Source organism: Hylobates moloch, unplaced genomic scaffold (assembly GCF_009828535.3).
Source record: "Hylobates moloch isolate HMO894 unplaced genomic scaffold, HMol_V3 SCAFFOLD_20, whole genome shotgun sequence".
Taxonomy (NCBI): domain Eukaryota; kingdom Metazoa; phylum Chordata; class Mammalia; order Primates; family Hylobatidae; genus Hylobates; species Hylobates moloch.
Window position 1 is genome coordinate 49,488,353 of NW_026652295.1, and position 27,823 is coordinate 49,516,175.

At 39.3% G+C, this 27,823-nt stretch overlaps 1 protein-coding gene across 1 annotated transcript in view; it reads right to left on the bottom strand.

The window, feature by feature from the left end:
* Positions 1–27,823, bottom strand: part of PKHD1 (PKHD1 ciliary IPT domain containing fibrocystin/polyductin) — a 482,509-nt gene that overhangs the window by 232,907 nt on the left and 221,779 nt on the right. Inside the window, exons 46-49 of the mRNA XM_032141123.2 lie at positions 26,353–26,488; positions 23,711–23,957; positions 11,721–11,898; positions 3,672–3,867 (exon numbers count right to left, since the gene is read on the bottom strand). Of these exons, the coding sequence (XP_031997014.1) occupies positions 3,672–3,867; positions 11,721–11,898; positions 23,711–23,957; positions 26,353–26,488 (757 nt within the window). The remainder of the gene's footprint in view (positions 1–3,671; positions 3,868–11,720; positions 11,899–23,710; positions 23,958–26,352; positions 26,489–27,823) is intronic.

The window sequence follows — 27,823 nt, forward strand, 5'->3', positions numbered from 1 at the left end:
GTCTACCAGGAAAACATTGGTGAAATAACATGGCACACTAACCACACTTGAATATATTTGGATGTTTTGTGCCACAATTCCAAGAGACAAGTATTTTCTTAACCTTGCTGTGTAAATAAAGCCACTGAGGCATGGAGCAATTATAACGCCATGCCCCAGGTAAAATAACCAGCCAGCCACTGATTAAAACCCTAAGCCCCAAGCGCTGGCCATGAGCTTTCCAAAAAAAACTGCACTCCGTGAAGATGTTTGCTGAACAAAGGCAAAACTTGCCTTGGTAGAAAAGAAAAATGCAAGGGTCAAAACATATTGTATGTGTATGATTTTTTTCTTTGTCACTGGGAATCCTTGAGAACTGTTCTCCCACAACCCTGCCCAGCACCCCCGCCATCCTTTCTGGTGAGTGATCCATGATTATTTAGTGGGCAGCACACTCTAGTGGAGAGAGCCACAGCCAGGAGCTAGAATGCCTGGGTTCAGGTTTTTTCCACTCTCAGCTGGGTCGAAGATGAGTCAGGTATCTTAAATCACACATGCAGCAGCCAAACAAAGGAAATGAAGATAATTTTGATTTTTCTAAAACTTCCTATCCTGGGGGATGTGGTAAAACAATACAAAAGATTGACCACTTAGAAGTGGTCAATCAGTGAATGAAAATTCAGCCAGTTGTCAGTGAAGCAGCACTCTGAATGAAATGCCAGCCAAGAAAAGGAGCCACACCCCCCAAAGAAATCTAATATGGAATTCCGTGGCCATGATAGAGATCAAGCAGCTTCCCCACAATAAAATAAACTTCTGTATACACACATTTCCCGTGTTTTCCATCCCAGGAATATGTCCACATAGACTATGTGGTCTTGACTTACACCATCTGCATAGATGAAATGTATTTTATGTAAATTATCCCAGTCATGGTCCTATAAAGTCAAGTGGTCTGAAAAAACAGTTAAGTGAAAGTTACAACCTAATCAGTATATGAAATGCATGGCACAGAACTGGAACTCTACTTCTTGGGCTCTTGCTCCGGTACCAACAACAGCAACTACCATTATGGCACTGGGAAATGCAGTCAGGTATACGGAAAACGTGGAAGCCTAATCACCACCTTGCTGAAGATCTTATAAACTTTACACAGATGATATCCAAAATTACAGCTAAATTTACACAACCCAGTATAGCTACATGGCGCACTGCCATGGAGGAGCAGGGTGAGCCTCAGTTCCTCCTGAGTCCTCACACCATCACTGTGACAGCCCAAAAAATGAGAACAGAAGTGGCTCTAGCCAGCTATCTACTCCATACACTCAGAGGATAAAGGAGGCACCAATGACCATAAAAGCTCCTACGGGGAATCCCTTCAAGAAGCAAGAGTCTCCAAGTTTATTAAACATTCAACAAATCCTCTGTGACTTCTTATTCCTTTTCCAACTCATATTCGAAGGAGGAGATACTAGGATATTCCAATACAAATAATTTTTAAAAATTAATAAAGGCTATCTACCTAATAGAAATGTTTTATACTAAGACATTCATTTACATCATACATATGCAGATACAGATGTACATCTACATATAAGCACACATGCACATTCACACAGCTACTTACACAGATGTGCATTTATACCATATGTGTATATATAATAGTATAATTTGCTATTAATTCAATTAATAATGCTATCATAAGGGAAGAAAATCTATAGCTGCATGATTTGATTTTTTTTCTTTGTACCATAAATGGTTTTTATATTATGTTTAGCTTATTTGAGTATTCAAATTATTTTGCAGTTCATGAACAGAATATGACCTATGGACAAGACAGCCTCTTCAGAAGCAGGCTAAGTAATGGAAAGAGAGCAATTCAGATTAAAATTTTGTTCCAGAATACATATCAAGTGAATAGCCATAAAGTTAATGGCAACTATTTACTCTTATTTATGGCTGTAGTCAGCTGAAGTGGTAAAACAATCTCAGGAATCTCTGTCCATCTCAAGTTTTTATAGTTTTAAGTTACATTTATGAATGGATCAAATCAGAAATAAACTTTGAATGGTACAATTCAGTGCAAATAAAATATACAACAATCCTTTTGGCAAAGACATAAAAAAATACCAAGGGACCACCAGACTCTCCTCTCTGATGCTGTTAAAATTTAACAGTTCTGGGGCTCGCCTGTAGGTCAGACTCACTGGACTTACGGTTAGGCACAAGTGAAAGAGGCAAAGGACGGACTCAGGACCATTGCCTCGCCCTCTAAATCCATGGCCACCTTGGGCTTGTGGCAGGGGCTAGAACTTATTATGCTAATAAGATCCCCTGGATTTGACCAGGATCTACTAAGAGCAATTTATAACAAAATTGTCACTCTTGAGACCTATTTAGCCAGATTCTCCTTTTTACTATAAGAAGTGGCCTCACAATGAGCTGCAATTGGAACAAGCAGGTACCATGGTGCTCAGAGTGACCAATGCTGACATGGTATAGAAAAGGAATATGAAATAAACTCCAGGAAATCAAAAGAAGTGGATGGTCCTGACACACTGGGATCCTGTGAAACATGCACAGTAAGAAGATAAGGAAAAACCTTTGGCCTCTGTGACTTGGCAGTCACAGTAGGGTTCCTGATTCCTTCATCCTCATGTTAATCTTAACATAAAACAGACACAGCCCACCCCTAGTGCTCATATCAGCCCTCCGTGCTACTCATCTTCCTGACCTCAGATTCTCATCAAAAGTTTTCCTTCTCACCTTCTACATAACTTCCGTCTTAATTCAGTCTCTCTCTGCATTGGTACTCTCTACCTTGGACTCTCTACTGTTCCTCATACCAATGGTCATAATCAGCCATCCATTTTTTTTCTCTCTTTTTTTTATTTTTGACATGGGGTCTCAATCTGTTGCCCAGGTTGAAGTGCAGTGGCATGCTCATGGCTCACTGCAGGCTCGACTTCCTAGGCTCAAGCTATCCTCCCACCTCAGCCTCCCAAGTAACTGAGACTACAGGCATGCGCCACCACATCCAGCTGATTTATTTAATTTTTTGTAGAGATTAGGTCTCACTCTGTTGTCTAGGCTGATCTCAAACTCCTGGCCTCAACTGATCCTCCCACCTTAGCCTCCCAAGTAGCTGGGACCACAGGCACATTGCCACCATGCCCAGCTTTTTTTTTTTTTTTTTTTTTGGAGAGATGGGATCTCACTTTGCTGCCCTGGCTGGTCTCAAACTCCTGGACTAAAGCACAGCCATCCATCTTTACATGTGCAGTTGTTCCACTACAAACAAATATGACACTGCCCTAAGACGAATTAAAGATATTATTAGTACTAACTACCAACGTCTAGTAAGCATTTTTTGTGGGCTAGGCCTTCTGCTCAAGAGTTTTACATGTTATTCTTTATTTAATTTCCTATCCTCTGAGGTAGGCCCTATGGTCATACTTCTCTGTAGAGGAGGCGGCTGAGCCTTAGAGAGGCTCTGTGTATGCTAGCCGGTGAGTGTTGGAGCTGGGATTTAAACCCAGGCAATCGGACTACAGGGCACATTCACTCAACCATAACACACAGCTGTCCCTTTCAGTTCCTCAGCACTGCACAGCACAAATGTCTGGAATTGAAGGGTGATTGGTGATTTCTGACTATGTGCTCTCAAAACATTCATCCAATTGGATACTTACCCAGATAGGTGAGTTGCCTCAGCTGGCTATTGAAGAACCAGTCACAGCCTTGGTTCTGACCTGGTGATGGAAGAAATGGAAAAGACAGACCCACTCGGCTTCCACATCTTAGAAGGATGTCAGGGTAAGGCGGCAAATCTGTGTGCACCAGCAGTAGGTAATTACCAGGAGCAAAGTTGTCAAAGGTTGCTGAGTACTTGAAGTGAAAGAAAAACACAATAGTGCTCATTTAGTAAGGAACCCCATCATTCCACCTACTCCACCACACCACCCTGCCAAAACAACTACAGAGAACGCAGACGGAGTAGTTTAGAAATCATACAGTTTAGACCCAGATTGTACTTTTCTTGTGGGAAATGGGAATACTTAAATCTACTTCATCAAAAATTCATAACTAGAGCTACAAAATCAGACTATGAAGACTGAAAGATGCCATAAGGTTCATCTCGTTTAACAATCTCAGTTAACAGAGGAGAAAGCCAAGGCCCAGACATGTGAATTGACACGTCTCAGGTCAAACAGCTGGAAGAGACAAGGCCAGGTCTAGAATTCCTTTCCAGCTTTTCCCACGACTTGAAGCGACAGGCACTGCCAGGCACGTCATCCAGTTATCACAGTAATAGCTAACACTGTGGGAGCATTTACTATGCAATCAGCACTATTCAGTCCTCGAAAGGCACTCCCATCATTGTTACTCTTACTGTCCCATTTTTACAGTTGAGGAAACTGAGGCAGGCAGAGGTTCAGTAGCTTGCCACATATCACAAAGCAGAAGAGTGCAGTGTCAGGACATAAACCTAGGGTATCCACCTCCAGAGGCACACCCTACTGTTTTCACTGCATGAAAATTCTCCAGAATGCTCTCATGGGAATCTCCAGGCAAGAAAAGAGAGGCGTGCATCCTTTCTGAAAGCCATGGGGAGAAGATCAAAAGTGATTCTGTTCTGAATTCCTCATAACCATGGCAGGGCTTCTGTCTCCCTAAGATAGGCTCTCAGGACTATTAGCAAGAATGTGTATGATAAGATAGGAAGAAATATATGTGTTAAAACTATGAAAATAAACAGGGAATTCCACTGGATTGCTGTTTAAAAATATGGAAAAATGTACCCACTTTCCTCGTGGCCATTTTTTTTTTATTTTTATTTCTTCTAAAAAAAAAAAACAAGATACAGGTGCAGAACGTGCAGGTTTGTTACACAGGCATATGTGTGCCATGGTGGTTTGCTGCACCTATTGACCCATCCTCTAAGATCCCTCCCCTGATCTCCTACACCCCAACAGGCCCTGGTGAGTGTTGTTCTCCTCTCTGTGTCCATGTGTTCTCAATGCTCAACTCCCACTTATGAGTGAGAACATGCGGTGTTTGGTTTTCTGTTCCTGTGTTAGTTTGCTAAGGATGATGGCTTCTAGCTTCATCCATGTCCCTGAAAAGGACATGATCTCATTCCTTTTTATGGCTGCATAGTATTCCATGATGTGTATGTACCATATTTTCTTTATCCAGTCTATCATTGATGGGCATTTTCCATGTCTTTGCTATTGTAAATAGTGCTGCAATAAACATACATGTGCATGTGTCTTTACAGTAGAATAATTTATAATCCTTTGGGTACATACCCTGTAATGGGATTGCTGGGTCAAATGGTATTTCTGGTTCTAGGTCCTTGAGGAATTGCCATACTGTCTTCCACAATGGTTGAACTAATTTACATTCCCACCAACAGCGTAAAAGCATTCCTATTTCTCCGCAGCCTCACCAGCTTCCATTGTTTCCTGACTTTTTAATAATTGCCATTCTGACTGGCATGAGATGGTATCTCATAGTGGTTTTGATTTGCATTTCTCTGATTATCAGCTTTTTTTCATGTTTGTTGGCCACGTAAATGTCTTCTTTTGAAAAATGTCTGTTCATATCCTTTGCCCACTTTTTGATGGGGTTGTTTGTCTTTTTCTTGTAAATATGTTTAAGTTCCTTGTAAATTCTGGATATTAGACTTCTGTCAGATGGGTAGATTGCAGAAATGTTCTCCCATTCTGTAGGTTGCTTGTTCACTCTGATGACAGTTTCTTTTGCTGTGCAGAAGCTCTTTAGTTTAATTAGATCCCATTTGTCAATTTTTGTTTTTGTTGCAGTTGCTTTTGGCATTTTCGTCATGAAGTCTTTGCCCATGCCTATGTCCTGGATGGTATTGCCTAGGTTTTCTTCTAGGGTTTTTACGGTTTTGAGTTTTTCATGTAAGTCTTTAATCCATCTTGAGTTAATTTTTGTATAACGTGTAAGGAAGAGGTTCAGTTTCAGTTTTCTGCATATGGCTAGCCAGTTTTCCCAGCACCATTTACTGAATAAGAGATCCTTTCCCCATTGCTTGTTTTTGTGAGGTTTGTCAAAGATCTGATGGTTGTAGATGTGTGGTATTATTTCTGAAGTCTCTGTTCTGCTCCATCAGTCTATATGTCTGTTTTGGTACCGGTACTATGCTGTTTTGGTTACTGTAGACATGCAGTATACTTTGAAGTCAGGCAGTGTGATGCCTCCAGCTTTGTTCTTTTGCTTAGGATTGTCTTGGCTATACAGGGTCTTCTTTGATTCCTTGTGAAATTTAAAATAGTTTTTTCTAATTCTGCAAAGAATGTCAGTGGTAGTTTGATGAGAATAGCATTGAATCTATAAATAACTTTGGACAGTATAGCCATTTTCACGATATTGATTCTTCCTATCCATGAGCATGGAATGTTTTTCCATTTGTTTGTGTCCTCTCTTATTTCCTTGAGCAGTGGTTTATAGTTCTCCTTGAAGAGGTCCTTCGCACTGCTTGTTAGCTGTATACGTAGGTATTTTATTCTCTTTGTAGTGATTGTGAATAGGAGTTCATTCATGATTTGGCTCTCTGCCTGCCTATTGTTGGTGTAAAGGAATGCTTGTGATTTTTGAACATTCATTTTGTATCCTGAGACTTTGAAGCTGAAGTTGCTTATCAGTTCAAGAAGTTTTTCGACTGAGATGATGGGGTTTTCTAAGTATAAAATCATGTCGTCTGCAAAGAGAGACAACTTGACTTCCTCTCTTCCTATTTCAATGCCCTTTATTTCTTTCTCTTGCCTGATTACCCAGCCAGAACTTCCAATACTATGTTGAATAAGACTGGTGAGACAGGGCATCCTTGTGTTGTACTAGTTTTCAAAGGGAATGCTTCTAGCTTTTGCCCATTTAATACGACATTTGTTGTGGGTTGGTCATAAATAGCTCTTATTATTTTGAGATATGTGCCATCAATACCTAGCTTATTGAGAGTTTTTAACATGAAGGGATGTTGAATTTTATCAAAGGCCTTTTCTGCATCTATTGAAAAAAATCAAGTGGATTTTGTCTTTGGTTCTGTTTATGTGACAGATTATGTTTATTGATTTGTGTATGTTGAACCAGCCTTGCATCCCAGGGATGAAGCCGACTTGATAATGGTGGATAAGTTTTTTGATGTGTTGCTGGATTTGGTTTGCCAGCATTTTATTGAGAATTTTCACATTGATGTTCATCAGGGATACTGACCTGAAATTTTTTTTTTTATTGTGTCTATTCCCAGTTTTGGTATCAGAATGATGCTGGCTTCATAAAATGAGTTAAGAAGGAGTCCCTCCTTTTCAATTGTTTAGAATAGTTTCAGAAGGAATGGTACCAGTTCCTCTTTGTACCTCTGGTAGAATTCAGCTGTGAATCCTCTAGTCTTGGGCTTTTTTTGGTTGTAGGCTATTAATTACTGCCTCAATTTCAAGGCTTGTTATTGGTCTATTCAGGGATTCAGCTTCTTCCTGGATTAGTCTTGGTAGGGTGTATGCATCCAGGAATTTATCCATTTCTCCTAGATTTTCTAGTTTATTTGCATAGACATATTTATAGTACTCTGATGGTAGTTTGTATTTCTGTGGGGTCAGTGGTGATATCCCCTTTATCATTTTTTATTGTTTCTGTTTGACTCTTTTCTTCTTTGTTAATCTAGCTAGCAGTCTACTATTTTGTTAATTTTTTCAAACAACCAGCTCCTGGATTCGTTGATGTTTTTGGAGAGTTTTTTGTGTCTCTATCTCCTTCAATTCTTCTCTGATCTTATTTCTTGTCTTCTGCTAGCTTTTGGATTAGTTTGCTCTTGACTCCCTAGCTCTTTCAATTGTGATGTTAGGGTATCAATTTGAGATTTTTCTAGCTTTCTGATGTGGGCATTTAGTGCTATAAATTTCCCTCTTAACACTACTTTAGCTGTGTCCCAGAGATTCTGATACATTTTCTCTTTGTTCTCATTGGTTTCAAAGAACTTCTGTCTTAATTTCATTATTTACCCAGGAGTCATTCAGGAGCAGATTGTTCAATTTCCATTAAATTTTATGGTTTTGAGTGAGTTTCTTAATCCTGAGTTATAATTTGATTGTACTGCGGTCTGAGAGACTGTTTATTATTTTAGTTATTTTGCATTTGCTGAGGAATGTTTTACTTCCAATTATGTGGTCGACTTTAGAATAAGTGCCATGTGGCTCTGAGAAGAATGTATATTCTGTTGTTTTGGGATTGAGAGTTCTGTAGATGTCTACTAGGTCCACTCGATCCAGAGCTGAGTTCAAGTCCTGAATATCCTTGTTAATTTTCTGTCTCATTGATCTAACACTGACAGTGGGGTATTAAAGTCTCCCACTATTATTTTGTGGAAGTCTCAGTCTCTTTGTAGGTCTCTAAGAACTTGTTTTATGAATCTGGGTGCTCCGGTATTGGGGGCATGTATATTTAGATAGTTAGCATTTCTTTTCTTGTTGCATTGTTCCCTTTACCATTATGTAATAACCTTCTTTGTCTTTTTTGATCATTGTTGGTTTAAAGTCTGTTTTATCAGAGACTAGGATTGCAAACTCTGTTTTTTTTTTCTTTCCATTTGATTGGTAAGTTTTCCTCCATCCCTTTATTTTGAGCCTGTGTGTGTCTTTGCACATAAGATAGGTCTCCTGACTACAGCACACCGATGGGTGCCTGACTCCTTATCCAATTTGCCAATCTGTGTCTTTTAATTGGGGGCATTTAGCCCATTTACATTTAAGGTTAGTATTGTTATGTGTGAATTTGATCCTGTCATCTTGATGTAATTTGGTTATTTTGCACACTAGTCAATGCAGTTTCTTTGTAGTGTCATTGGTCTTTATATTTTGGTGTGTTTTTATAGTGGCTGGTACCGGTTTTTCCTTTCCATATTTAGTGCTTCTTTCAGGAGCTCTTGCAGGGCAGGCCTGGTGGTAACGAAATCCCTCAGGATTTGCTTATCTGGAAAAGATTTTATTTTTATTTTGCTATGAAACTTAGTTTGGCTGGATATGAAATTCTGGGTTGAAAATTCTTTTCTTTAAGAATGTTGAATATTGGCCCCCAATCTCCACTGGCTTATAGAGTTTCTCCTGAGAAGTCTGCTGTTAGTCTGATGGGCTTCCCTTTGCAGGTGACCTGGCCTCTCTGGCTGCCTTTAACAGTTTTTCCTTCATTTCAACCTTGAACAATCTGATAATTATGTGTTGGTCTTCTCATGGAGTTGGGGTTGGTCTTCTCATGGAGTATCTTAATGGTGTTCTCTGTATTTCCTGAATTTGCATGTTGGCCTGTCTTGCTAGGTTGGAGAAGTTCTCTGGATAATATCCTGAAGTGTGTTTTCCAGCTTTTTTCCATTCTCCCTGCCTCTTTCTGGTACTCCAATCAATCATAGGTTCACTCTTTTTATGAAATTCCATATTTCTTGGAGACCTTGTTCATTCCTTTACATTCTTTTTTCTTCTCTGCATGTCTTATTTCAGTGAGGTGGTCTTCAAACTCTGATATCCTTTCTTTTACTTGGTCAATTCGGCTGTTGATACTTACTTGTGTGTGCTTCACAAAATTCTCGTGCTGTGTTTTTTGGCTCTATCAGGTCGTTTATATTCCTCTCTAAACTGGATATTCTAGTTAGTGATTCCTCTATCCTTTTATCAAGGTTCTTAGCTTCTTTGCATTAGGTTAGAGCATGCTCCTTTCACTCATTATAGTTTTTTATTACCCATCTTCTGAAGCCTACTTCTCTCAATTAATCCATTTGATCCCCCATCCAGTTCTGTGCCCTTGATGGAGAAACGTTGTGATCATTTGGAGGAGAAGAGGCACTCTGGCCTTTTTGGTTTTCAGCATTTTTTCGTTGATTCTTTTTCATCCTTTTGAGCTTGTCTAGTTTTGGTCTTTGAGGCTGTTGACCCTTGGATAGGATTTTTGTGGGGGCCTTTTTGTTGTTGTTGTTGATGCTATTGTTGTCGCTTTCTGCTTGTTTGTTTTTCTTTCAGGTCCCTCTTCTGTAGGGCTGCTGCAGTTTGCTGGGGGTTCACTTCAGGCCCTATTCATCTGATTTGCTCTCGTGCCTGGAGATGTCACTCAAGGAGGCTGGAGTACAGCAAAGATGGGTGTCTGTTCCTTCTGGGACCTCTGACCTCGAGGGGCACCAACCTGATGCCAGTAGGATCGCTCCTGTATAGGGTGTCTGACAACCTCTGTTGGAGGGTCTCACCCAGTTTGGTGGCACGAGGAGCAGGACCCGTTCAACAAAGCACTCTGTCCCTTGGTGGAGAGGGTGTGTTTCACTTGGGGGAAACCCACTTGTCTGGGCTGCTGGGATTCCTCAGAACTATCAGGAGGACAGGCCAAGTCTGCTGGTCCACGGAGACTGCAGCTACCCCCTCCCCCCCGGGGCTCAGGCCCAGGGAGATATGAATTCTGTCCCTCAGCCTCTGGCTGGAGTTATTGGAGATCCTGCGGGGAAGCCCTGCCCACTGAGGAAGGATGAGTCAGTTAGGCCCGAAGAGGCACTCTGGCTGCAGACAGCCACAGCTGGTATGTTGGGCTGTGGGGACAAGTCTTGGGACAAAGCCATCCAGCCTCCCTGGCTCCAACAGGGAAAAAGCACAGCCTAGAGCTGCTATAGAAATGGGTGCTGCCTTTCCCCCATCCACAGAGCTTAGCGTGTTAGGCAGTTGCAAGTCCCAGTGCTGGCTGCTGCCTCTCCTGCGCTCCAAACTGGGAGCTCAAATGGCTTAGACAGCAGGCAGCTGCAGCCGGTGCTGGTCGCCCCTCCCCCCCGGGAGTTTGGTAGGCTTAAGCAGATTCCAGCTGAGAGGCTGTAAGAATCTGCTTAGGGCGCTAGGCCCCGGTGGTGGTATGGGTTCGCGAGTGGGATCTTCCGATCCATGGGTTGCACAATTCCGTGGAAAAAGCAGTTTCCCCGGCTGGGTAGCTGCTCACTCACCGCCTCCCTTGGCTGTGGGGGACAGAGTTCCTTTTCCCCGTGTGGCTCTCAGGTGGGCCACCGCACCACACTGCTCTTCCTTCTCTCCCTTGGTCACGCCAGCCTTCTAGTCAATTTTCATCAGAGAACCTGGATACCTTGCTTGCCGATGAAGGCTTCACATGCTTATTATGTTTTTGTTTTGTTTTTTCGATGGTAGCCTCCGAACGTCTCTGCTTCCAGTAGGCCATCTTGCCACATGGCCATTTCTATCTTCACTGCTGTTATTTGTCTCCCTTAACCCAATCCAGCCTGGGGACTCATACAGACTTCGATTTGCAAGTTAATCTTTGACCACAAGGTGGCAGTATGCAATGTATAAATGCTTCTGTAAGGTATTTTTTCTGGCTACAAACACTTCTCTCTAGGGTAAATTGGCTATTAACCAATAAGTTTTAAAGAAATGCAATTCTATAAGATGTGTAGAGGTTGTTTCTCATTGTATTAATAAATTTAAATTTTCAGGCGGAACCATTCTGCATTCACAGTAACACATAGATTCTAAAATTTTCAAGTTTAAAAAGCAACCAAATCTCATATCTAGCTTATATTCATCTGGCCAAAATACTATTGAAGTTTTCTTTACCTGCATCAGAATATGCCAAGACTTTCAATAACGAGATAACCTGCTCCTCTTTCAACCTATTATCTCAAAAAAAGAAAGATAAGAACAAATGAGAATGCGGCATACCAACTAATGGATTCCTTGGGTTACCTGCAGAGATCTGTTGATCCAAAGGTTCTCAGATTGCAATGAGTAGGTCTCTTGGTCCAAGAGCAGAGCCATCCAGCCATGAGGGTTAGACAATGTATCACGTACATAATTGACAGTGGTTGTTTTATTTCTGCTGTCAGTCATGGTTAAATCATAAGAAACTTCAGGAGTATTAGCTCTAGGGTGATTTTAAAAGGAAAAAAAAATGGGTTGCAAGATTATTTGCTCATTCTGAATCCAATACATTCCTCTTTCATCAACTGCAATCATCTTTCCATTCTCTCCACATATGTCTTAGGCCCTCTTTAGTTGTATGTCTAGGGAGGTTTTAGCAGTCACTGTGTGAGTGAAAACAGCCCAGTGGGAAATTGCCATTGGATCATTTGCAAATTACCATGTCCTGGTGAACTGGAGGTGGTGATTCTCAGGTTTTTTGTTTGTTTGTTTTTTGTTTTTTTCCTTGAGATGGAGTTTCGCTCTTGTTGCCCATGCTGGAGTGCAATGAGTGGTCTCGGCTCACTGCAACCTCTACCACTAATAAATGTCACGTTAATGATTTTGTATGAGCCAAGACTATATACTACGATTTTAACAAATAAATGTCTATGGCCAGAATTTTGCCTTGGACCAGATTTACCAACAGCAAAAAACATTATTATTGGTAATTGGATATTCACATGAGGAACAACTGACAGAGGCCTGGGACCTGACACGCCTAGGTGCTGAGACTCTCAGAAGTCCTGCTCAAAACGCCCAGCAGGAGTGGCTTCAGCATCCTTCTCTAGAATGATGAGGTAACGTGCTCCTCTCCTGCAGCCTTGTGTAATGCCTAGTGCTCACTGCTACTACAGTACCTATGTGTTCTTGGCTTTGCCTTTTTAAAATCATAGATTGTAAGATCTATAAGTTAGAGGTGTTTTCCCCTTTCTTATTGGTATCCTCGGCCCTGGCACAGGGCCCAGCACACAATGGCACCCAAATCATGTTTGTTATATGAATGAAGAATGCATAGATGAGATCTTCCAAAAGCAGCCAGTGACATTTTCTAATGTATATAAAGTGTTCTAGAAGAACTGCATTTTACCAAATGAGGAGACTGAGGCAGGGTAGAGCAAAAGCAATATGTGAGTATCACAAAGTAGAACTAGAAATTTGTGAATCAAGTTACCCAACTTATTCTATACAGCCATCCCAGAAAATGATTTTTAAGACTTCATTAAAACATAAGTAGATTTAGCCAATGATTAGACCCCTAAAAGAGAGTCAAAGTGGACCTAAAGAAATAAAGCAAAAGCCAAAAAAAAAATCAATACACATTATGACTGTTCTCCCTCCTTTGGTTTAGTTTTCATGAGAACCTTTAACTGTGGCATTTTGCCGCAGGCAGATAATTAAATTCTCAAAGTAAGGGAAATGAGTCAAAAGAGGACATTGGGTTTTCACAGTGAGATAGGGCATGAGTATATCTAAAGCCAATTTATAACCCCATGGAATAATTCAAAAAGGACCTTTTTTTTTAGTGTTGCACACTTGGGCACTGGAACCAAATGGGTATCAACTGAAATCTAGATTGGCACTCAGTAGGTGTGTAAACCTGGGCAAATTTCAGCACCTATTTAACCTTTAGATTCATTTCTTTTTAAAATGGAGGCAACAATAGATCTCATATAGGTACTATGAAACATAATCTACATAAAGCACTCACCAAGGCCAATAACATCTACTTACGTCTCATTTATGAACCTCAAATATGCCAGATTTACCATTCTGCACTACCTACTTGAATGCCTAGAAGTTTATTCAGGATATTCGGTCATTTAAAAACGTACCAAAAACGCTTCCATGGTACAGATCATTGACCCTGGCAATGTAGCACTTGACACATATTTCTTGCAAGATAAAATGTATTTGTTTCATCCATTAATTAATGAAATGAAAGGGATGAAAAATACTCGGGGCATTTGGGAATGAAAGAACTACTCTTTTTTCAGATTTCCCTATGCAGCATTAACTGAACCTTTAGAGATCTTGGAGGAGGGGAAAACGTCTTCCTTTCTTTGGGTTTTAGATACTTAGGTTTGTTGTCCACCCTTCCCCACCCCACCCTTTCAGGATTTAAACTGGAACTAATGGACAATTCTCAACCTATATTCTTAGAATCAGAATGAACACAAAGATCATCTGTTCTAATTTCCAGTCCAGTGCAGGGATTCCCACCATATTTCATCCCTCCCCTTCTTTCAGTTATGAGGTGTTTACATCTTCGAATAGAAAACATTCCATATATGGAATTTAGCTTTAAATTGTAATCTTTATTGCGCCACTGCACTCCAGCCTGGGTGACAGAGCGAGACTCCGTCTCAAAAAAAAAAAAAAAAAAAAATTGTAATCTTTAGAAAAGCTTTAGAATGTTAAATTTCCCTTCTTGGAATTTCTAGCCATTTGCCCTCAGTCATCATGGCTCTCTCTTCCCCTGATGGAAACCATGAGTCCCATAATCCCAGGATATTGTCCAGGAACAATTTGGCCCAACTATATTTAGCAAATAAAAATAAGCTTTCGGGATATAAGTGTAAAACAAATATGATAAGAAGAGGTAAGTTCGAACTAAGAAATATCAAAATTGGCTACAGTAGGTACTGTGGTCAGTAAATAAAACACGCTAGAAATATCTAAATTTTCTCAAGTACAGAGAATGATTATAAGTGTTTCAGATTCCAAAAGTATATCCTTCCAGTTTTTACTGAGATATATGGGCTTAGATTTATTTAAATAAATCTTGTGATTTATTTAAATCACAAGACCTAAATCTAAGAGAGACTAATTGATAAATCAGAATTTTTAGTTAATGATTGACCATAAGAAATAAAAGTGCCTTTCATATAGTGGGAGTTTAACAAATATTTTCTGACTGAATAAACAAGTGTGATATGCACCAGAACACTCCAGCTGGTTATGCAGTAACATTTCTCCCCAACTTAGAAGTCTACCTAGAAAACCACATGAGGGTCAAGAGATTTCCTGCAAACTTATTTTCAAAAGAAATCAGCAGTTGGGGCATCCTAAGTCATTAGAGCTTGATACAGTCAACCCCATATCAGTGGGATATTTGCCAAGGGGACAAACATAGTGGTCAGAAAACCTCTCCTGGGCACATACAAGCAGTGTGCACTAATAACGGTCTCTGGTCTAGGAAAATGCTATGATTTCCTTGAAAACTCGTATTTCTTCAATCCTAGTCAAGTGCTGTCCATTAAACCATTTTGTTAAAAATAGTTTTAACTACAAACCAAAAGATCTCTGTTCAAAAGCATCCATCTGTTCAAATTCCTCCTGCCTCACCTATCTTCTTATGCATACCACGTTGATCATTAAAAAAAATTACCTCGGCCGGGAGCAGTGGCTCATGCCTGTAATCCCAGTACTTTGGGACGCCGAGGTGGGTGGATCATGAGATCAGGAGATCGAGACCATCCTGGCTAACACGGTGAAACCTCGTCTGTACTAAAAATACAAAAAATTAGCTGGGCGTGGCAGCGTGTGCCTGTAGTCCCAGCTACTCGGGAGGCTGAGGCAGGAGAATGGCGTGAACCTGGGAGGCGGAGATTGTAGTGAGCGGAGATCGCACCACTGCACTCCAGCCTGGGTGACAGGGCGAGACTCCGTCTCAAAAAAAAAAAAAAAAAAAAAAAATACCTCAATATGTGATAATATAATCAATTGGGTAGATATTTCCAGAAATATTTTTCAATTCCAGCAATGTGGTCCCAAGAATTCCCCTGGTCACCTTGACTGGACTTAATTACTCGTCAAATTTCAATTAACACCACATTTATAGACCAATTTTTAGGATGTTATTTCCCCTGACTCAGTTTCTATAGACTACAATTTCAATTATTGAAGGAAGTATTTTTCAGATCATCTCCCCAGCTTCTGAAGGCCCATACAAATGTGGTCCCTCTTCAAATAGTGTCAAACTGCTAAATGCTAGCAATAATTTGGTTCTATTTGTCTTTGGAAACATTGCACCTTCCTTTTGAGGTTCTTTTCCTTCTAGTCAGAATCCAATAATCTGATGTAAACTCCTTGGCCAACCAGAGACATACCATAGCACGCTGTGATCCTAAATTACTCTTTCTTATTTCTCCTTCATGCACTGCTCATTCGCTTAGAGCCTTGAGTCTATCAAGCTCCCCTCACCCATCTCAACTAAGGTTTATTAGGGATGCAATTTCACAGGCACTCATGTGCAGCACCAGCTTTCTGTAGTGTAATACAGGTAGAGAAGGAGGTTATCATATATACTACACTTTTATCACAGCTGGTAGTAGAGAGGGTCATATGGTAAGCATTCAGATATGCTTTCCGCTCTGAAAAGCAACTCAAAAAGCAAAAGACCCATCTCCCATCAGGCAAGATGCCTTGTACTGACCATCACCAGGGGCCAAAAATTCAGTCGGATCACCTCCTGTCCTCCTAGGCCAAATGCCAGAATTGACCATGGAGGGGTCTTCTGAAAAGCACCAAAAGAACATCAAGAGTCAAAAAAACACCATGAAGAGAACTTACCAACCATAATTACTACAATTTTCACTTGCCCTAAATAGCCACCAATTTCCCCATGCCCTAAATAGCCACCAATCTCCCACTCTTTACTGTTAATGAAGCAAAGGAGCGCAAAAGTATTTCTAATCTGGAGGAGCCAAGGGAGTCTGCATGGGCCATTAGCAGCAGAGAGCTTCATTACTAGGGGAAGAAGTCTCTCCCTGAACTTCTCATGGCTTTATGTGCAAGAAATCAGGAGGCAACCAGTCCATTTTAAATGTTAACCCTTACCTCTGCATCAGCAACAGCTCCTCCCGTCTATGATCAAAAAGACAAAAGGGCTATAAGCCTTACGTGTTGTTTTTCTTTTCTGTGGGCTGCCTTAATGTTTGTTCTTTTTTATTTTATTATTATTATTATTTGAGATGGAGTTTCACTCTTGTTGCCCAGGCTGGAGTGCAGTGGCATGATCTCGGCTTGCTGCAACCTCTGCGTCTTGGGTTCATGCAATTCTCCTGCCTCAGACTCCTGAGTAGCTGGGATTACAGGCACCCAACACCACACCCAGCTAATTTTTTATATTTTTAGCACAGATGGGGTTTCACCATGTTGGCCAGGCTGGTCTCGAACTCCTGACCTCAGGTGATCCACCCGCCTCAGCCTCCCAAAGTGCTGAGATTACAGGCGTGAGCCACCATGCCTGGCCCAAACCTGTTTTTAATTCAGGGAAGTGTTCCATTAGAAATGTAACACTATCACTTGGTAAAACTTCCTGGTCAAAGTACCAATTTACCATACTAGTTACTTAAAGAGTTATGTAACTTAGTGCCCATGTACTGTGCAGAACTGTTGAATCCCACAAAGGATTTGTTAGGCAATCAATAATACCAATGAGAGCAGATACTAACTCCCTGGTTTTTGCTTACCATTAGCTTACTTTTCCTGAGGGTCCATATCTGTGTATTAAAGACAAGCATTGCACTGAGCTCTAAATGCTCTTGATTTGGAACAGTTGTGAAATAAATCCTCTATAATTATCCATCTCCTAAGCCAGACACACCACAATACCTAACCTCAAATGGTGTTGCAAACATCTTCTGAGTATTTGTGCTTGTTGCTGTCACTCTCATCTTTTACTGCACAAAGGGGAAGAAAAATCAAAACTATGAGCACAGCCAACAAATTTCTATGGCATGGCTTTGCATGAGCATCCTTTAAAAATACACCATGCTGATAACAGTCCTTGTCACAGCACCACTATTCTATCTGTTAACCTGCCACCATTCAGTAATATTTCATTATCATTGTATCATTAAGTTTTTCCATCCACAGCCTTATGGATTCAGAAACACTTAAATATTTCTCCTCTAAGGAAGTATCTACAGTTTTTGCAACATAGTTACCTGCTGTTATATTAGGACAATACTTTTTGCCCATTCTATCTTAATACATGAAGAAAAGCAATAGATGCCCGTCATCCTACTTTAGGTGACCATATACCATTGCATCTCTACTTTTGATCTGCTGAGTCCAATTGGAATGGCTGTTTGAGAACATGAGAACGCTGTCATTGAAGCTATGCAACCAGAAGGTAGACAGGTGGACAACTGCTTGTCAGGGATATTGAAAAATATTTTATCCAGCAGGTAGGAAGTTAGACTAAGAAGCTTGTCCTGCCATATATATATGCATACCAGAGCTGTGATGGGGATGACTGACACTGGCTGGCAGAAGCCCATCATTGACCCTTCTTCCCAACTTCATGTTCAGTGCTTTTAGGTTGGAAGCTTAAAATAAGGCATGTGAGAGTATTTTCACCATAGAATTAGGCAAATGAAATAAACCAGAACTTTTTATTCTGGAGAGCTAGTTGTTAAACATTTACCAGCATACCACTGCAAACTTTTATTATTCATAAAACTCAATAACCATGTAATATGGTTAATGATATTCCTCAGTTTGGAGTCCATTGTGATTTTTAGATTTTTTTCAACTTTAACTCTGTAACCTTTGCTGCCAAGAAAAGATAATACATCTTTGAATTTTCTTGTCTCACGGGGTTGTTTTTTAAGGACTGAAAAGATACCATTAGTGATGCCATGCCTATTTATGCCTAGGAAGGAAAGTCAAGCAATCATTAGAGGAAAAGCTAGGCCAAAATTTCCATCTGAACTCTTCTTTACTTTTGCATTCACAGAGGCAAAACACTGACACCTTAAGAGTGGTTACATAGGTAAAAACTGAACGCAAGCACTACAGGAGAGGATATTAAGCAAGATCTAAGAATCAAGGTGATCAACAAGAACATTAACCTTTCATTTTCCAGGAGAGGTGGGAAGGAAGAAACAGAAGGTACTGGGGCATGATGAATCGAAGTCTATGCCCTGAATGACCTCAGATTCTACAACCACCTGGGAGGTTTTGCTGGGTCAGTACAACGTCATGTGATTATTACAAATTATTCCCTATTTTTCAGGAATTGGATTAAGTTACATTACCTAATTCGCTTGCCAGGCATTTGTTTCTCAGAAACAAAAAATTCTGCAGTAACCTATTCAATTAGTATTATGCCTATGCGTTGTTTTGTAAATCACAAATGTAAAATAGATATTCTTTAAAGAGTACCTACTACATGTCAAGCAATGACCCTGAAGGATAAATACCATTATACCCATTTTAGTGATGAAAGAACTGAAACAAAAAGAGGTAAAGTAACTTATGCAAAGAAATATACCTAGGAAGTAGAGGGGATATGACTTATACCCACAAAGGATTGTTAATTACTTCTCTATTCTTCAGTCTGAAAAATAATTTCAAACATGTACTGTATATATATCCTGACTATTTTATGTACATCCTATAAAAACTCAGAAGGATTGGTCAGCCAACCTACAAAATCTTGCAAGCTCTTCTAATCTCCCTCACACTCAATACAGTCAAAAATTCGAAGACAGAATCAAGGTCTGATTTGTTGATATCTCAATGAGTCTACGACAAGTGAAGAAGTTATAGATTGCTGTAAACAACAATGACAAAAATTTTCGAGAAAATAATTATAAGGGTTGAGCTTACATCCTCTCTATCACAGTTTTATGTATCTATTCCACCAGGACAAGAAAACAATTACAAATAAAGGCAAACTGATGATTGAATGGGGGTAGAGCGGGGTTGGATAGAGAAGGAATCAGCAATTAGAATAAATCCTCCAGTCAAATGATTGCCCCAGGAAAGTAAAAGCCCAGAGAAGATTATGAAAGAACATTCTTAAATACTACATATTCCTAGGAATTTTAGAAGACTGGAGATAGCATTTTACTCCTGGGTCTTCTGAAGAAAAGCCGAATGCTGTGGACTCTTCAAGAACATGTCCTAGGAGAGAAATGGACAACAATGACACTAAAGGAAGATTTGGGGGCAGTCCACTATTTTTTATTTATATTTTTTTACTCAACACCAATTTTGTTGAGTTGCTATGTGTTAAACAGAGTTTGGGGCGTAATAATACAAAGAAAATCCCTATTTGCCCTCCTTGCCATCTATGAGGAGAGACGGACAATTTAGAAAGCTATGCAGGTGCTATAAGTACTGATTAGAGCAAGTATAAAGAGCTAGCACACAACAGAGGTATCAAAACCTGTGCAGCATGCTCACAGAAGCCTAGCAGAGAAAACAACCTCTATGCTGAGTTCATGGAAGCTGAACATTATGAATTGAAGACCACAAAGAAGTTGAATGTGGCTAAGGGACAGAATGCAGGAAAGGTAGAGCAGAGTGCCGAGAGATAATGCTGGAACCCAAAGCAGACAGCAGGACATGGAAGCTCCATGACACATTAGGAACGTCAGACTTTCCTTGGAAAGCACTGAGAATTCCTTGAAAGTTTCAAGCAAGGGAATGGATGGCAAGATCAGATCTGCATTTAGAAAGTTCAGAGATTGAAACACCAAAAAATGGCAAGCTAAGCGGCTGTTGTGGTTCTACAGGTGAAAAGTAACGGTAGCCCGGACTGGAGAAGGATTTGGGGAAGGAGAGAAGTAGAAAGACCCAAGAGGGATTTCTTAAGGAGAGAAAATTGAGCTGATAGGTGATTAGTGTGGGAAATAAGGTACAAAGATGAGTCAAGGATGACTCCATTTTCAGGTTTAGACCAGCATTTGCCTCAGTGGGATTCTGAGCACCCAGAGAGAAACAGGTCTATAGAAAAAAATCATAAATCCCATTTTGGCAAGTTGAGTTTTAGAGTAGCCACACTAAAAAGCTCAAAATAAACAAGTTAAATTAATTTTAGTAATATATTTAGCCCAATCTATCCAAAATATTATTTCTACATGATTAATATAAACAAATTATTGAGATATTTTACATTTTTTTTTTCACATTAAGTCTTAGCTACATGGTGGGTAATTCACTCTTATGGCACATCACAATTTGGACTAGGGAGATCTAAAAAGAGCACACAAAATCCTACTGATAATATTGTACTTGTTTCGTGTAATTATTTCTATACAGAAAAAAAAAATGTTTACCTAAAGTTTGGGATAGATAAATCCAAGAACTATGTGGGACATTTTATAATTATGGGACCCTGGAGAAAAACTGTCACTGGCATGTATTTCTGATATGAGGTCCTGACTTACATTGGCAGAACTAACACTACCCCTGTCTCACCAGGAACACTGAGGTTCATAGGGGGAAGCTGGTAGAAACAGAAGCTGGGAAAGGAACGCTATCCAGAATACCTGCAGCTTCAACAGAAAGCATGTTTTTAGAGCTGATGAGAGAGAAAACAATATAAGCAGCACTCACGCAGATCAAGCATTCTGTCATTTTAACAAAACATAAACTAGACTCTGCCTTGTAGAGAGTGGCAGTTTTTTCTTCACCCAAATATTAAATAGTGTGGCCAACTTCAATTATTTAAATACTTCTGTCATCCCAACTGTTGGCTTTGAGTCATAGGAAGCAATAAAGCAGGAAGTGCCACAAAGGTAAGCATCGTCAGATTTAAGGCAGTGAGGGATAGGAATAGAAGGTTGCCAATGTCAAACAAATAACTTATAGTGAAAATGGACCAGAGAGGGGGCCTACTAAGGAAGAACTCACACTCCAAGAGCTTGGTTCTTAGCAAAACAGGAAGAGGATGTCTTGTTTATGCAGCTATGTAAAGCCTCACTCCCTGCCCTTTCTGGACCTCTTACTGAGGGAGGGAGTTAAGGGTTGAAAGTGAAGACAGCAGGGTGCTTATGCCATATTAGATCTCCATCAACATGCAACCCCAAAAGATCATGACTGTGAGAGCTTTGTAAATCAACTCTTAGGGTGCTTGCCCCAGGGCAAATAGCACAGCAAATTAATCCTTTCTCCATGAAATGCAGCAAAGTTTGTATCTATGCTGAATTCAAATTGCTCATTAGCTCTGACATGTTCCTAATGAGGTTATAATGCTTTGGGACAAAGATCAAGCCACTGAGCACAAATAGCTAGGGATAGAATCATAGAAAGATAAAATTAGAAGGACCTTAGAGGACTGCCTCTCAGACTTTAATACCAATCACCTGGGCATTGTAATTCAGGATATCTGGGGCCCAGTCTGAGATTCTGCATTTCTAAAAAAAAAAATCCCTGGTGCTGCTGCTGTTGCTGGTCCATGGACAACACTTTGAGCAGCAAGGCCTTAGAGATCACCTAATTCAGTTGCCTCTCCTAGAGGAGAGCACATCAGGGCCAAGAGACTTATAACTGGAAGGATGCTGAGACTTCCAGATGCCTAATTAGGGTCAGTTGAGTATTTGTCCATAGACCTGTGAGTCAATCTGAAAATTTTAAATAGAATCTAAGGAGTAGAGTGACCAATCAGCCTAGATGACTGAGGACGTTTCCAGAACATGGAATTTGCCTTTTTAAAACAAGAAAAAATCCAGGAAAACCAGGATAAGTTTTTCATCCTGCTAGACACTTTTGAATCTACTTAGAATACAACATCAGTATTACATTTTTCTTGATCTTGTCAGTCCCCAAGTGGTGGGATCATGACCTGCTGCGAAGGCAAGCACCTTAATATCCTGTCCCAAAGATCTCAAAAAGCAAATGCTCAAACAAGTTTCAGGTGCTACAGAGCCTTCTACCACCACATTGACAAGTGCCTCTCCAAGAGACAGCCTACCAGTAGATCTCAAAGTAAAGCATGATAAAGGACTATCAAGAACACGCAGAAATGAATACTATAGAAGCATATAATGTTCCTTTTAAGTACACAAATCTATTTTCCTCATTTGATAAAATGCATGTAAGAAATAAATCACTAATTTTTATAACTCTCAAAACACTCATTTAAAACATCCTTAGTAAAAACACTAAAATAATAAAAATCAGGCTGCATCCCTGAGAATGAAGAAAAAGTCATGCTCTGCACAATCAAAATGATTAGAAATAAAAATATATCCCTACATATTATTATTTTACTCACTGGAATTGGGCTCATTAACATTAGGTAGAATAATGAATATCTAGAAAGCAAAAATGAAAAATTTCCAGACTATTCAGTGCTACCAGTGCATTGCTAAGGCTTCCAAAACAGAATGCCAAAGTACTGATTCCATATGCATTCAAAATACAGAGTTAGTGCAATCCTAACCACAATGATTCTCACTCCCTGGAGTTTACTTGTTCAAGTAAGAGGCCAATGTGGTCTGACTGAATTACTTGACTTAATATTCATGGAGTTAGGACACTTAAGACAAAGGAAGAAAATAAGTGTGGCTAAATATATACAATGCATTTGGAATACGAAAAAGACAGAACCCTAGACATTCAGCAATCATTACCTGGAAATTAAAGAGGGCAGGAGCAATCCTATTATGTATTATAAACAGCCCTGCTGCTGACTTAATGGTAGTTTGAGTAGCATAACCAAGGAGTCCTTGCTCCAATATTAATAGGAAATGTATTGTAGGAATCCAATAGTTCATGAAATTAACAAGGAAAATGAACTGGAGTGAAGCAACCTTGCAAGTAATAGGAGGCATCAGCAATTGCTTCCCCGGAGCATATTGAACAGTTAAAAAGAGCTTGGGAAGAGTACATGTGTATAAATGAGAATGGACATTATCAGAATTTTTTAATAATACTTTTAATTTAAATATATTTCAAACTCTCTGTTGGTTGTAAGTCTTTTTAAGAAGAAGTTATTGGCCCAAAATGTCAATGAGAGGTCACAGGCTATGAGATCTGGTCCAAAGATATTGCAAGTTAGCTGCCATTTGAGTCAGCTTAAAACTACCACACACTCACAATTCAGCAGCTGTCAAAATTATTCTCATTTCACTTCTTTAGAGCTAAATACTTCAAATAACCTAGAAAACAATTTCCCTTCTATAAGCCTCAACAGCCAGAATAACAGATGCATGCTCATCGGCAAGCTAAAAAGTATAGTTAATTCCACTTACAAACCAATAGACATACGATGAAAAAGAACACCTTCTCCACAGGCACTGCCATGGACAACCCGACCAAAGCTTGCATTGACCAAACAAGAAGCTGAAAGGGTTTCCATAGAAGCAAGAATGTGACTTCTGTTTTTCCCAGACAGAGACCCATCCAAGTCTTCCAAAATTGCTGCATGAGGAAATGGAAATGCCACTAAGTTTGAAGAGTTTGTAAACTTCAACTGGCTGGTCTTCACAGTAAATCCACCTATAAATTGGAAGACAGAAAGATTATTACACAATGGCACAAATAGCAACTAAATTCACTGGAGTGATGGTCTTAGGATTTAAATTGCATATTTATCTAGTTTTACAATTCACCTATTCATGCAAGAAAAAAAGTGTTTTCTGTGGGTGTTTTACAGTGAGTGTTTACTGTCTACCAAGCTCTGGTGTGCTAGAGATATTAAGAGGTATAAGTGCAGCATTGGCCCTACCTTCATGCAGTCTATAGTCCACATTGTAGGGCAGTGATTTTTTTCTATCAGGGTTGATTTTACCTTCCAAGAGACGTATGGCACTATTTTCAATCATTTTTGGCTGTCATAATTGGGGAGCTGGCAGTGCTACTGGCAGCTAGTAGGTAGAAACCAGAGATGCTGCTAAATATCCTACAATGCACAGGACAATCCCCACAACAAAGAATTATCTCACCCAAAATGCCAATAGTGCCAAGGGTAAGAAACTCTGGTCTAGTGGGAAATAGAAGCAGAAAACATTAATTTATTAATTACTAAGCACCAAAGATGCTATGGTTTAGTTTTCCAATCTTTCAGCTTTCATTCCTCTATGGTGAGTCTAACCCCTGCAATACCTCTTACTATAAGGTTTATTTAAACATTTACTTTCAAAAGCAAACTCAATTAATCACTTGGGCAAATAGTATTAGTAATACACTTTCTAAGTATTAGCTGTAGGGCCACACTTCTTGGCAGTCTTTCCCCAACACCACTGCCATGTGACTCATTGGTACTATCAGTCCAATTGCCTAAAAGGAAAGTGATCTTCTAATTCACACATTCGTGTCATTAAAGGAGGAAAACTGAGTACACATCTCCCAGTACACATACTACCATACCATAATGTATTATGTACATTATAAAATATACAAAAAAGAAAATAAAATGAAAAAGATACAAATAGAGGCTCTAATGTTTTCATTCTGCATCCCAATAGAGTACACGCAGTGAATTAATTCATGCATGAAAGGCTACACAATTGCACCTCTTGCAACTTCTGTATTTCATTTAATACCACAAACCACCTGCAGCTCTACATTTCAGTCATACTGGACTTCTTTGTGATTTCCCAAGCACAACTTGCTTCTTGGCTTCTATTTTTTGTGTGTATACTATTCCTAGAAATTCTTCCTTGCATATACCTTCTTGCAAACTTCTATTCACCTTCCTAAACCCTATTCAAGAACAACCTCTATGAGCTCTTGCCAGACCCCCTTCCTCGGCCCCTTCACTGACTTTGTTGAGTCCTCTATTACTGCGTTCATCATGCTCTCTCACAACAATGGGCTTGGACATTTATTTTAGTGCCTAGATCAAGAGTTCCTGGAGGACAGAAACTATGTGTTTTTTATATTTGTACCCCCTAGGTCCTTAAGCAGAGCCTGAAAGATATGGTATTTAAGCAAATGAAGGGAGGGGTTAGCCAACATTATTCAGTGAAAAGGGATTCGAGTTCATAGGAGTAGTGTGATTTTTTTCACTGTCTCATGAATGATATGAAATAGTCAAGATATTAAAGAATTGAGGAATTGCGATCGCAAGCACTTGTTATGAGGCATTTTTATTTCTATTATTATTTCTACAATCCTAAACTCAGATGCCACCCAAATAAAAACAATCTTTCATTCTGCCTACATAGGAAAAAAAAAAAAAAGTAAAGTGGAGACTTGTTGATTATTCATTTAATTAAAAAAACAAACAATTATCTAAATTGGTGATTCAAACCACAAGAGCATATTTACTTGAATTACTTGGTTTGGCTGTTTACAATGATCCAATCAACTAGATTACTCTCTACCTCTTTCACCTTGGCCCATGAGCCCTCCAAGTTATTTCTTACCACCTCTGAGATGTGGTTAAAAAGTGAGCAAGAACTCCTATGGTTCCCTTTGTGCGTACATCAAGCCCTGGACTGTTGAAAACGTTAAGTACCTGAACTTTGGCTCTTTCAGGAAAGGTTGTATGCATGTTAGTTTATACCAGGTATCTACCCATCTAACTCCATTCTTTCATTTAATCAATAAACTGCCTACTAGGCATCTGGCTCTGTGCTAGGTACTAATAATTAAAACTCTGAGCAAGAAATACATGATCTCTGCCTTTATGAAGGTCAGAGTCCAGCAGAGACATAGGACCATAATGGTAGAATGTGATAGGCACCATAATAGGAGGAGGACAGGGAGCTGCAGAAGTTGCACGGGGAGAACCTCCAGGATGTCTTTTAGGAGATTTAAGCAACAGTTTCTACTGATGCAATCTTATAACTGAAAGAGATAATGATTCACAAAGTATTTGCCACTATTTATAATACTGACTTGAATATTGGCCTTATTTATCATCTGTTCTGTCTATTCAAATAATTACCTTGTCCTTGGGAACAGTCTGAACAGGTTCTAATGGCCACACAGTTGATGAGATCAAAATTAACAAAGGTTGTGTTAGACACCATCAGTTCCCATCTTTTAGGAGTTTTAATCCCAGATGACATACACAGACTTCCCTGTGATTTAAAAGAAAAAAAAGATGAAAGCAAAATAAGAAAACTGGACACATGAAATACAATTCATAATGCATGAATAAAAACAAAGATAAAAAAGCGAGCTATTGACTAAGAGAAAATATTTGCCAATCACACATATGACAAAGGACCTATATCCAGAATATAGAAAGAACTCTCAGGTTTCAACAGTAAGAAAACAGACAATGCAATTCAAAAATCAGGAAAAAAAACCTTCAAAAGATAACCCAGAAAAGAAAATATACAGATAGCAAATAAGCACAGGGAAAAAAAAAATGTTCAACATCATTATTCACTAGGGAAATGCAAATTAAGAGCACACTAAAATATACTATGCATCTATTAGAATGGATAAATAAAGACACAGTGACAATAGTAAGTGCTGATGAGGATGAGAAAGAATTAAAACTCTCCTGTGTTTCTAGTGGAATGCAAAATGAGACAGCCACTGTGGAAAACTTTGGCAGTTTCTTATAAAGTTAAATATGCCCTTATCATATGACCTAGCAATTCAACTCCTAGGTATTTACCTTGGAGAAATGAAAACTTACATTTATATAAAAACCTGACACAAATGTTCACAACAGTTCCATTTATAATCACTAAATCTGGAAACAAGTCAAGCAAACCTCAATAATGAATGGATAAACAAACTGCATTACATCTATCTAATGGAATACTATTCATCGATAATAAGGAATGTAATATTGATACATGCAACAAGTTAGATGAATCCCAATGGCATTCAGGAGTGAAGGAAGCCAGTCTCAAAAGGTTACATGCTATATGACTCCATTTATATGACTGTTGAAAAGGCAAAACTGTAGTGACAGAGAATACATTAGTGATCGCCAGTGGTTTAAAGTAAGAGGAGGCTGTGGCTACAAAGATGGAGCAAGGAACTGGAGTGGATGCAACTGTTTCTGTGTCTTGACTGTCATGGTGGTTGTTACACAAATGTGTACATGTGTTAAAGCTCATAGAACTGTACATCAAAAAGTCAGTTTTGCTATATATTAATATATTTTAAAAACTTTAACAAAAAGTCTGAAAAGAAAGAAACAATAAGTGTTTTCACGATTTTCCACAAAATCTCTTTGACAAACACTATCCAATCAAGTTGCTGGTGCCTCACTGTTCCATTGTTAAAAATAGTCTTACATTTGAGGATTACCAGAATTTTTTCAATCACTCCCAACATGAAAAATGATGAAACAATAAACAAATAGCAGAAAAGAAACCCAGTAGACACAAAGCTAGTCTAGAAATCAGAAGAAAACAAAAACTTAATAATGAATGGCCTTGGCAAAATAAGTA